The sequence below is a fragment of the Sciurus vulgaris genome (assembly GCF_902686455.1).
Source record: "Sciurus vulgaris genome assembly, chromosome: 14".
NCBI classification, from domain to species: domain Eukaryota; kingdom Metazoa; phylum Chordata; class Mammalia; order Rodentia; family Sciuridae; genus Sciurus; species Sciurus vulgaris.
In genome coordinates, this window is record NC_136475.1 from 73,385,352 (window position 1) to 73,397,634 (window position 12,283).

Consider the following 12,283-nt stretch of genomic DNA (forward strand, 5'->3'; position numbering starts at 1 on the left):
ACATTTACTGAGGGTTTACTATAGGCCAGAGACCATGCTAAGCACTTTACATACATTATCTGCAACTTTCCCAGCACTCTGCAAGGTTGGCAGTATTAAAACTGAAAGGGAGAGGGTGTAGCTCAGTGGCAGAGCACTCACTTGCCATGTGCAGGGCCCTGGGTTTGATCCCCTGCAAAAGAAGAAAAGACCTGCATGTTTCTTTTCTGTAGGCTAGAGTACCATTAATTCAAGAAAATATTGTAACAACACAAAGTGACACCTAACCAATCCTGAACTCTACATTAATTTTAGACCTAAGAATGAAATACAGTTTAGGATGTTTTCAGTTATACTATTGATATTAGACGAATTTTTTTCCTGGTTAAACATGCTGTATTAGATGTGGTTCTTATTGTAAAGCATCATGCTGGCTTCTTATCATGAAGTCCCGAGAAGGGCTCTTCAAAGCTGTAGATAGCCACACTAGAAGCACCCCAAGGGATGGTGGTCCCCCTGATGTCCCTCTGAAGTCAGCCTCCATCCTAGAATTTTTGAGGGGTTTAGAGGGAAAGCAGGCCCAGACCTTATTTATAAAAATAATTATGATAGAGGGCCGGGGCTGTTGCTCAGTGGTCGGGCGCTTACCTGGTACATGTGAGCACTGAGTTCAATCCTCAGCACCACATGAAAATAAATAAATAAAATAAAGGTGCTGTGAAAAAATTCTTTTACAAAAGAGTTATGATAGAAGTATACACTGAAATGCATTAAAATACTACACATTTTACTACAGTTCTTCTCATGCTACTAAGAGAATGACCTCCATACAAAGGACTTGAATGGTTTGGGAGACTAGAAAGTGAGGATTTAAAGAAAAACAACTCTGACTCTTGAGGTAACTTGAGGTCTCTCTACAGAAAGAGCACGGAAAGATCTCTGTGCAGTTCTTCTTTGCCTTCTTTTCAGCCCATTAATCTATGTTTAAATCAAATTGACTTGGTATCCTAATGTATTTCCTTTCAATCTTTTTGCAGCTGAAGGTCTGACAAACCTGAAGAAGATATATTTGTTTCGTTTGACCCACTTGTTGGACATTGGGAAGGGAATGGATTACATAGTCAAGTCTATATCAGGCCAACCCTGTGACCTTGAAGAAATCCAATTAGTTTCCTGTTGCCTTTCTGCAAATTCTCTGAAAACCTTAGGTAACCACTGTCTCCATTACTTGAATGAGAACTGTGTAACAGAACATGTGAGACTTTTATACTAATGCTCACTAAATCCCACAAATGGAAATTTAATTTTAAAATAAACTGGAAAGGATCACAAAGATGCTTAGGTATTGTCCATTCTGTTTCTAATGATTTCTGTATATTGGAATTAAAATTAATTATTGATGGATGATAGAAGAGAATTACAGAACAGTTGAGGATGTTGTAACTGTGAGAGGAGGTGAAAAGGAAATAGTTTCTTGAAAACTGTTTGAAATTACCACACAGAATGTCATATAATTACTGCCTATTAAACACTTAGATGAATGAATAAAAAATGAGCATAAAGCAGAGACATAGGATTTCTTTAAATCTTCTCTGGCTTCAGATTCTTACCCATTGCCCTTTTTCGATGGAGTTAATGTGCATTAACATAAGAATCGAGTCTTTGGAGTCCCCAAAGGGAATGCATACTAACTATGGAGAAATCTTTCCATATTTCTGATAAACTGTTCAATTCAGATATTTTAAACTTTTGATTCTGGAAAAAAGATGGTGTGACACTTTTAAATTCAGTGCGTAAAACTGCAAGAAAAACATTTGTATACAAATAGAAATTTCCAACTAGAGAAATCCATGGTTGGGGCTGGGGGTTTAGCTCAGTGGTAAAGCACTTTTGTAATAGATGTGAGACCCTGGACTCAATCCCCAGCACTTCAAAGGAAAAGCAAACAAACCCATGGTTGGAAAAGGCTAAACAAATACTGAGAACATGAGAAGGATGAGCATATACCTTTATTTCTCTACTTGCTACTAGGAAGCAACCAGCTTAAAAGTGAAAATAGCAAATGTATATATTCATGAAACTTGTCTAATTTTTTAAAAGGGGATTGTTTGAAGTATTCTTTTTTTTTTTTTTTTTTGGTGCTGGGGATTTGAACCCAGGGCCTTGAAGCTTATGAGGCAAGCACTCTACCAACTGAACTATATCCCCAGCCCTGAAGTATTTTTGATAGGAAAAGCTTCCACTTGATTAAGCAAGTATAATAAATATATAAATTAAACAAGCATTTCTTAGCAAGAGTGATGCTGATATATAGTGTTCGCAGGCAGAGTAGTTTTCTGTATTTTTAAAATCTCAACATATTTGTCTTTGTCATTAAAATATATATCTGCTAGTGAGCATAGAGATGGTCTTCCTTTATTTTTCAGTTCTGATTATCTCTGCTTTTATTTGGAGTGTTTTGTCCATTCACACTTAATGTACTTAAGTGTGCATGATTTGCACCTGCTACTATCCTATTTGTTTTCTTTTTCCTTTACCCTTATCTATTTTTTTTAACTTCTAAGTTTTGGGGGTCACAGTGGCACATGCCTGTAATTCTAGCAGCTCGGAAGGCTGAGGCAGGAGGATCACGAGTTCAGAGCTGGCCTCGACAACTTAGTGAGACCCTGAGCACCTCAGCAAGACCCTGTCTCTAAATAAAATGCAAAAAGGGCTGTGGATATGGCTCAGTGATTAAGTACCCCTGGGTTTAATCCCTGGTACCAAAAAAAAAAAAAAAAAAAAAAAAAGTTCTAAGTTTTTATTGTTAATATCAGAACTATGATGTCCACAAAATCATCTAGGCCAAGGTATAAAAATAACAGCTCATCTATTTTTTGATCTTTCGTTTCTCCATGAGATTAAGGGTATTTTGGAACTGGAAGCAATCCCACAGTGTATTCCAACCACCTCATTAGATAAATGCCGAAAATGAGGTTTAAGTTGAGTGGCTTTTCTGTGGTGACATAACAACAATGTCCCATGATGCTTTTGACTCTGTGTGACCTGGAGCTTATTAATCAGACCCCAGGATCAGGGAATATCTGCCCATTTGGTCATAGCTCTGAGAGTTGGCAGTTACACATTGCCAGTTACTTTTGGGGATAATTAAGTTGATCAAGTCAAATGAGAGCTTGTATTGCCATCAACAAAGAAGGCAAGGATCAGAATTCTTCTAAGGATATTTAAAAATGCATACATAGTTATCTGAAAATCTTTTTATTATATTTTGTTTTTCAGCTCAGAATCTTCATAATTTGGTCAAACTGAGCATTCTTGATTTATCAGAAAATTACCTGGGAAAGGATGGAAATGAAGCTCTGCAGGAACTGAGTAAGAATGACAACTTGACCAAAATCAGATACTTGCATATGTTTATGGATAGTTAGGAAACACTAGTCCTGAGGGCTCTTGTACCCATGGGTGCCTTACCAGATGCACCTTCCTTGGGAAAATTCTTTAGCCCTTTTTAAATTGAGTTGCCAGTTTGCACATGCTCATTGCATCTGAGGGTCCCACATGATTGCCTCCTTCAAAAAAACTAGTCTTTGAAGTTCAAGACCAATTTGCTTAAGAAAGTAGTGATAAGATTTTGAAGGTGTGTAGTGATATGTGGTTATGATTTCAAAAAGAAATAAAGAAAAAGAACTATCACAGTGTTGCAGACATAGCTCTGTGCATGAGTGAGGTCCTGGTTTCAATCCCCGACATCAAGACAACAAAAATAATAAAAACAAAAACAAACGAACAAAACAAAAACCTTGATGCATACATTTGGTATTTGCTTCAAATAATGGAGAAGGGCAAGCATGGTGGTACAGGTCTATAATCCCAGCAGTGGGAGGCTGAGGCAGGAGGATCGCAGGTTCTAGGCCAGCCTCAGCACTTAGCAAGAATCTGTCTCAAAATAAAAAGTGCTGGGATGAGGCTCAGTGGTAAATCACCCCTGGATTCAGTCCCCAGTACCAAAAATAGAGAGAGAGAGAGAAGAAGATGAGGAAGAGAGGAAGAAGAGGAGGAAAAGAAGAGGAGGAGGAGGAGGATGAAGAGGAAGAGGAGGGATGAAGAAGAGGAAGAGGAGGAAGAGAAGAGAGGAAGAAGAGGAGGCATAGAAGAGCAGGAGGAAGAGGAGGAGAGGGATACAGAAGGAATCAGGAATCAGGTCAGGATTAAGTGAACTTGTCCACGATCTGCTCTTTGTTGAAAGCTGGATTCTTTGTACGTACAGTTTCATTACACTATTTTGCATTATGTTTCTGTGTGTTTGAATGTTTTCCCTAAAATAACCATCAAACAAGTAGATTTTCATTGCAGATGGAGAGGGCTGCAGAGCCACCAAACATAGAGATCATTCCCTCCTCCGTATCTCTTCATCCTTCGGTTTTGAGGTAGCCTAGTTCCTGAACTGCTCTGTTTTCAAGTTGGCAGGCTGAACGTCCTGGAACAGCTAACTGTGCTGATGCTGCCCTGCTGCAGGGACGTGCGAGTCAGCCTGACCAGCCTGCTGGAGCAACTGGGGAGGGCCTCACAGCTTGTCAAGCTGGGGCTGAAAGACTGGAGACTCACTGATGCAGAGATCAGAGCTTTAGGTAGGTGTGCACAAAGTCAAGAGAAAAAGAGGTTGGCCCTATGAAAGTTCTGAGTGGGCTTATTATGCTCCTTTATTTTGCTTCCTTCCTTCCTTTTTTTTTTTTTTTTTTAATGTGTTCAGAGAGAGTTCACACATGTTGAGGAGTGAGATGATTTGAAACACTGATCTTCGTTCAGGTTTTTAAGCACTCTACCCACAGAATCAAACCTTGTGCATTGAGTTGGAAAGAGAGGCCCTGGAGGGAGTCCAGGCTTGTGAGGAGGCATGTTTTGGTAGAGGTCTTTTAGGATTTTACGAATCTGTAAGCAGGAAGCCCTTTCCTAAGGCTTGCCGCAGACCAGAGAAGGAGATGGCGCGTTTAATGAAATAAGAACGGAACTAGGCAATGATTTACCATTTGGCTTTAGTCTTCTAGTGACTTCTAGCCTCCATTTGTAAATAAGGGAGGCAGCTGATTTCTGGAAATTTAGGTGTAATGACTTACTCTAAACTGCAAGTGAGGCCTGGGGATATGACTCTAGCGGTGTAGTGCTTTCCTGGTATGTGTGAAGCCCTGGGTTCACTTCCCAGCTCCACAAATAATAAATAAGTAAATTGCAAGCCAAAGAATGAATGAAAACTAACAACTCATTAGTAGTGACTTATTCTCAGATTTTTCTAAGAAAAGAATTTGTAGAATTATCAACATACCCCATAAAAGATAACCATTATTATACCTGGTTTTTAAAGAAGCTTAGACATAAAGAGGGTTGAACTGTGTGCAGAGGTGCACACCGGTAATCCCAGCGCCTCAGGAGGCTGAGGCAGGAGGATTGCAAGTTCAAAGCCAGCTTCAGTCACTTAGTGAGACCCAGAGCAACTAGTGAGACTCCGTCTCAAAATAAAAAAAATAAAAAGGGCTGAGGATGTGGCTCAGTGATTAAGTACCCCTGGGTTGAATCCCCAGTACCAAAAAAAAAAAAAAAAAAAAAAAAAAAAAAGTAAAAGAAAAAAGGTCGAAAGGTTGAGATGGAAGAGGAGTTGAGGAAAGAGGAGGAGAGTGCTGGAGTTGACACTTCTGTCCTCCAGCCATTTCCTTTACCTCCCAGAGGTGTAGACTACCGTCTGCAAAAGGTGAGAATCAAGTGTCCCCTGCCTTTGGTCTACTCAGGTGCTGGGACTGCTCTGTCTAGCTCCTCCTAAGTCTCTGTTGATGAAGAGGTTAGCTGCATTGATTTTGGAATCAGACAGACCTGGCCACCACTTCCCCTTGGTGGATGGATGACCTGCAACACGTTAAATGCTCTGAGCCTCAGGTTGCTCCTCTACCAATAGAGGACAATTATAATACCTACCATATTAGCGATTATGTGCTGATCAGTAGTTGAGGTAGTGCATGTAAAGTAAGAAGATGATCAATAAATGGTACTGTTATCGTTACCCTCTGTGGCGACAGCTACTAGAGTTAGTATCCTTCAAAACTCCAAAAGCTTCTCTGCTTGCAAAATACAGAACAGCATGCTCAGCTTTGAACGTGAGGCCTTCCACAATGGAGCCTCACTTGCTCTGCTGTCCTCCTTCACCTTCTGCTACACCCGCTGCCTGCATGAACTGCATATGGGGTCTTCTCACTGTTCCCCAATAGCCCTTTTGTTCATGTCCCTCCTGTAGATTGTCTGTCACCCTCTCCTACACTCCCTTTGACCCAACTTACATATCTCCTCCATGGTTAGATATTTTTTCCTCTTCCTCACCCTCTTGTGAAGCCTAGATGTTTCAGGCTTTTGGACTGTGACTCACAGTTAAAAATACATTTTATTGCCAGACACGGTGGTACAAGCCTGTAATCCCAGCAGCTCGGGAGGCTGAGGCAGGAGGATCATGAGTTCAAAGCCAGCTTCAGCAAAAGTGAGGTGCTAAGCAACTGAGTGAGACCTTGTCTCTAAATAAAATTCAAAATAGGGTTGGGGATATGGCTCAATGGTTGAGTGCCCCTGAGGTCAATCCCCAGTATCAAAATAATTTTTAAAAATTTTTAAAAAATACATTTTAGGGCTGGAGAGATAGCTCAGTCAGTAGAGTGCTTGTCTTGCGAGCACAAGGTCCTGGGTTCGATCCCCAGCACCGAAAAAAAAAAAAAAAAAAAAAAAAAATTATCTCATGATCTACAACACACATACATATACATACAAATTTTCACAAAAGTAATTATTTTGCCATGTGATACAGTTATTTTCTTTTTCTATCTTATTTTACTTTTTAAAATGCCAGTTGCCACCCATGAAATATATCTAATGCTTTTCTCAATTGCTCAGTGCTGGGGACTCGAACCCGCGCCTCCAGCATGCGAGGCAGGCACGCTACAAGTCGGGCTATATGGCCTGCTATCTAATGCTTTTCTAAAGGAGGGAATACCTTGCAGCTTGGAGAAAAAGAAAAACAAAACAAAACAAATATTTCCCTAATTCATACTCTGCCCAAGATGTCAGCCTACACCCAGGGCTTCTATTTCCAATGGTCACTTCTGGTTCCATTTCTGCTCCTGTTGTCTCTCAATCTGGGTCGTCTTGCCTCCTGCAGTGGTTCCTCCTCCCTCTTCCCCAAGTGACCCAGATGGGGAGAACAGTCACTTGTCCTTAATTCTATAAGAGTCCCTAATATGCTTATGGGGGTAGCAGGGTCACTGAATGCTTGTGGGTGGCATTATATGAGAGCTCTGAATAGCCAGTTACTCAAATTTAATATTGACCCTTCTCCACTCTCAAAAAGATGCCTGATTTTTTTCTGCCCTCTCAGGCTCCAGCTGCCTGTCCATGGCCTTGTCCTCTATCTCCATCTCTTATAATCCTCTAGGAATTCTGAAAAAAATTCCTCTCATTCCATTCTTCTACCACTGAGCTCTACGAACATCAGGGAGAACAGATTTATTTCCCACTTTATGAATCATGGCATTTCTTCCAATAGAAGAAGCCAAAGATAAAGATAGGGTTCATTTTGTTTTGCACTGTGTGTGTGTGTATGTGTGTGTGTGTGTGTGCGTGCGCGTGCGTGCATGTGCACATGCTGCTGAGGATGGAACTCAGGGCCTCAAGCACGTTGGGCAAGTGCTCTACCACTGAGCCGCTGAGGTTTGAGTGCTCAAACCCTGTGTTTCGTACTCTTTAATGAAGCATGACATACCCACAGAAAAGTACATGAGAGTACCTAGTGTGATGAATTTTCAAAAAGTGAAAACACCAGCACCCAGATCAAAAGATGGAAGATGATCAACTCCATAGCTCCCTCTTCCCCAAAGGTAACCACTGTTCCATAGATTAGACTGGTCTGTTTTTATATTCTATATATGGAATGATATAGTATGTATTCTTTTATGTCTGCTTCTTATGTGTGAGATTCAACCATATGTAGCTGCAGTTCAATCTCATTGCAATAAAATCTTCTGTGGACTATACCACAACTGATTTTCCCATTCTGCTCTTGACAGACCTTTGAGTAATTTCTAGATGAAAAGTGATTCTGTGAGGTTGGGTGTGTGGCTTAGTGGTAGAGTGTTTGCTTAGCATGTGTGAGGTCTTAGGTTTGATGTCCATGTATCACCAAAAAAATAAAAAATAAAAGAGAGAGAAGAGGGCTGGGGTTGTAGACCAGTGGAAGAGCACTTGCCTAGCATGTGTGGCACTGGGTTCGATTCTCAGCACTGCATATAAACAAACAAAATATAGTCCATTGATAATTAAAAAATATTTTTTAAAAAAGAGAAGAGTTTAGCATCCATCAGCACAATCAATTTCAGAACATTTCATTACCTTAGAAAGGAATTCTTCTCCATGTACTGTTCTCCTCAATCCCTCTGCCTCTCCATTCCCTGATAACCACTACTTTGATTTCTGTGTCTCTGTATTTGCCTTTTCTGGAAATTTCATATAAATGCAATTACATAATATGTGGTTTTTTTGTATCTGTTTAATTTAGCATATTATTTTCAAGGTTCAACCACATTGTAGCATGCATAAGAATTTTTGTTCCTTTATAAGGCTGAATAGTAGTTCATTGTACCTATATACCACCTTTTGTTTATCCATTCATTTGTTGAAGGATAGTTGGGTTGTTCCTACCTTTTGGCTATTATTAATCATATTTCTTTTTTTTTTGGCAGTGCTGGGGATTGAACCCAGGGCCTTGTGCTTTTGAGGCAAGCACTCTACAAACTGAGCTATATCCCCAGCCCAATCATATTTCTTTTTTTTTTCTTTTCTTTTTAAAAATTTTTTTAGTTGTAGGTGGACACAATATCACTTGTTTTTAATGTGGTGCTGAGGATTGAACCCTGGGCCTCACATGTGCTAGGTGAGTGCTCTGTCACATTTCTTTTTGAATTTTTTCTCTCTCTTTTTTTTTAAATTTATTTTTATTGTAAACAAATGGGATACATGTTGTTTCTGTTTGTACATGGAGTAACAGCATACCATTTGCGTAATCATACATTTATTTACATAGGGTAATGATGTTTGATTCATTCTGTTATTTTTTTCCTTCTCCCCTACCCCTCCCACCCCTCTTTTCCCTCTATACAGTCCTTCCTTCCTCCTTTCTTGCCTCCCTCCCACCCCCCATTACGTGTCATCATCCGCTTATCAGCGAGATCATTCGTCTTTTGGATTTTTGAGATTGGCTTATCTCACTTAGCATGATATTCTCCAATTTCATTCATTTGTCTGCAAATGCCATAATTTTATCATTCTTTATAGCTGAGTAATATTCCATTATATATATATACCACAGTTTCTTTATCCATTCATCAATTGAAGGGCATCCAGGTTGGTTCCACAGTCTGGCTATGGTGAATTGAACAGCTATGAACATTGATGTGGCTGTATCTCTGTAGTATGCTGACTTTAAGTCGTTTGGGTATAGGCCAAGGAGTGGGATAGCTGGGTCAAATGGTGGTTCCATTCCAAGCTTTCTGAGGACTCTTCATACTGCTTTCCAGAGTGGCTGCACTAATTTGCAGCCCCACCAGCAATGTATGAGTGTACCTTTTTCCCCACATCCTCGCCAACACTTATTGTTGCTTATGTTCTTGATAATCACCATTCTAACTGGGGTGAGATGGAATCTTAGGGTAGTTTTGATTTGCATTTCTCTTATCACTAGAGATGTTGAACATTTTTTCATATATCTGTTGATTGCTTGTACATCTTCTGTGAAGTGTCTGTTCATTTCCTTAGCCCATTTGTTGATTGGATTATTTGTATTCTTGGTGTAGAATTTTTTGAGTTCTTTATAGATTCTGGAGATTAGTGCTCTATCTGAAGTATGAGTGGCAAAGATATTCTCCCACTCTGTAGGCTCTCTCTTCGCATTGCTGATAGTTTCCTTTGCTGAGAGAAAGCTTTTTAGTTTGAATCTATCCCAGTTGTTGAATCTTGCTTTTATTTCTTGGGCTGTGGGAGTCCTGTTAAGGAAGTCTGATCCTAAGCCACAAGGTGAAGATTCGGACCTACTTTTCCTTCTATGAGATGCAGGGTCGAAACAGAACCTTCTTATCAAAGGTGCTAGACACTTGCTGGCCCTCCCTGCTGGACTTGTAAGTAGTCACTTTGCATTCTCCACATTTTCTTTCTTATCTGTACTGAGGATCTAACCCAGGGGTGTTTTACCATTGAGCGGCATCCCCAGTCCTTTATTGTTTATTTTTTAAATTTTGAAATAGGTTCTTACTAAGTTTCTGAGGGTCTCACTAAGTTGCTGAGGCTGGCCTTGAACTCGAAATCCTCCTGTGTCAGCCTCCTGAGTCGCTGGGATCACAGGCGTGCACCACTGCACTGAGCTCATTCTGATTTTTCATGCCTCTTGAAGTCCATAGGCAAGTCAGGTTCTCCTTGATTTCTCACCGCTCTTTCCAGTCCACTCCTTTTCTAACCTCATTAAATATTCCTACTTCCACCAGGTTTCAGCCGTTTGGCTGGCTCACATTCTGTCACTTTATTGCTATGAAATTTTTGCCACCTCTCCTTGTTCACTGGAGACTTTAGCATGTGCTTGCCCCGACTCCTCCCATTACACTGGCAGGCCTTCTCATGTGAAGCCACACGCTGGGCCTTCCTCTTCAGTAACCTTCCCATCCACTCTCCTTCATCCAGCCCCATGAGCATGGAATGACCAGGTTATGATCATTCATTTAATTAATTTACGGTTGTTCTACCTCCAAGATATTAACTTCAGATATTCCAGTCTTTTCTTTTGGTCGGGGGAGTACCAGAGATTGAACTCAGAGGCACTGAACAAGCCACAACCCCAGCTCTATTCTATATTTTATTTAGAGACAGAGTCTTATTGGGTTGCTTAACATCTCGGTGTTGCTGAGGCTGGCTTTGAACTCAAGATTCTCCTGCCTCAGCCTCCCAAGCCGCTGGGATTATAGGCATGCGCCATGTCACAGGTCTCAGATATTCCACTCTTAAATGGCAATCTCCTTCATGTCCATTGTACTTGCTCAATGCCTCCTGATCACCAGTTCCTCACTTCCTTGGGTCTTCCGGTCCCTGGACCTCACTGCTTTCCATTCTCAGCCCCCTTCTGCCTTGATTTCTCTCACCACCTAGTGTCCACATCTGTCCTTGAAAACGCTCTTGAACGAACAGATGGAACACGTGGTCCAGTATCACAAGTCAAGGTGGCAATGGCAATTAGAGAAGGATACGTGTGTTAGATGCAATAATCAAATGAAGAGGTAATGAGAGACAGAGTCTCTAAGTAAACGAAGACTACCTTGTGAGACGCAGGGAGAAAGTGAGATATGGGATAGGAGGTATGAAATGAAATACTGTGGATAGGGAGCACTTTCCAGCAAAACTCCAATCCTGGGTGGTCCTCACTTTAACCTTTTTTTGTACCTACACGTAGGCTGCTGGAGAAGAAAGGTCACACAATTTGGCAGATAGATAATTTACAAGTTCACAGTGGCAAACTTCAACAAAATGTTTAAAAACCAAATGGTTTAAACGATACATCAACCTTGTGGCATGCAGCAAAAGCAGGAAATTCTTATGGGCTTAAATTGCTACATTAAAAATAAGAGCTAGGTATTGCACATCTGTAATCCCAGCGTCTCAGGGAGCTGAGGTAGAAGGATCGCTTGTTCAAGCCAGCTTGTGCAATCAGCAAGGCCCTAAGCACTTTGGTGAGACCCTGTCTCAAATAACAAATTAAAAGAGATTGGGGATGTAGCTCAGTGGTACAGCACTCCTGGCTTCAATCCCCACCACCACTCCCTGCAGAAAAATTAGAAAGGAGCCGTGTACAGGGGCACTCCACTGTTTTCCCCAGCAACTCGGAAGGCTGAGGCAGGGGAATCGCAAGTTCAAGGCCAACCTTGGCAATTTAGTGAAATCGTGACTCAAAATAAAATTTTCAAAAGGGTTGGGAGTGTGGCTCCATGGCATGGTGCTTGCCTAGCATGTGAGGGATGCTGGCTTCAATCCCCCGTACTGCCAACAAAACAAAACAAAACAAAACAAAACAACACAACACAACAAAACAAAACGAGAAAGCCTGAAAAGTAGTTTCTCCTTTAGAAAAAGAACAGAGTGAACTCCAAGACAATGAGGGTAAATCCACAAAACAGAAAAAATACAATAGAAAAGATTCGCGAAATTTAAAGTTGATTCTTCAAAAAAAGTGTAACAAAATAGA

The 12,283-nt window shown here is 40.7% G+C and overlaps 1 protein-coding gene across 3 annotated transcripts in view; it reads left to right on the forward strand.

Moving 5' to 3' along the window:
* The window catches only part of NLRC4 (NLR family CARD domain containing 4), a 41,596-nt gene that overhangs the window by 19,239 nt on the left and 10,074 nt on the right, over nucleotides 1-12,283 (forward strand). For all 3 annotated transcript variants that reach the window (XM_079109949.1, XM_079109951.1, XM_079109950.1), the window contains 3 exons: nucleotides 1,017-1,187; nucleotides 3,259-3,351; nucleotides 4,440-4,607. In XM_079109949.1, coding sequence (XP_078966075.1) covers nucleotides 1,017-1,187; nucleotides 3,259-3,351; nucleotides 4,440-4,607 — 432 coding nt within the window. The remainder of the gene's footprint in view (nucleotides 1-1,016; nucleotides 1,188-3,258; nucleotides 3,352-4,439; nucleotides 4,608-12,283) is intronic.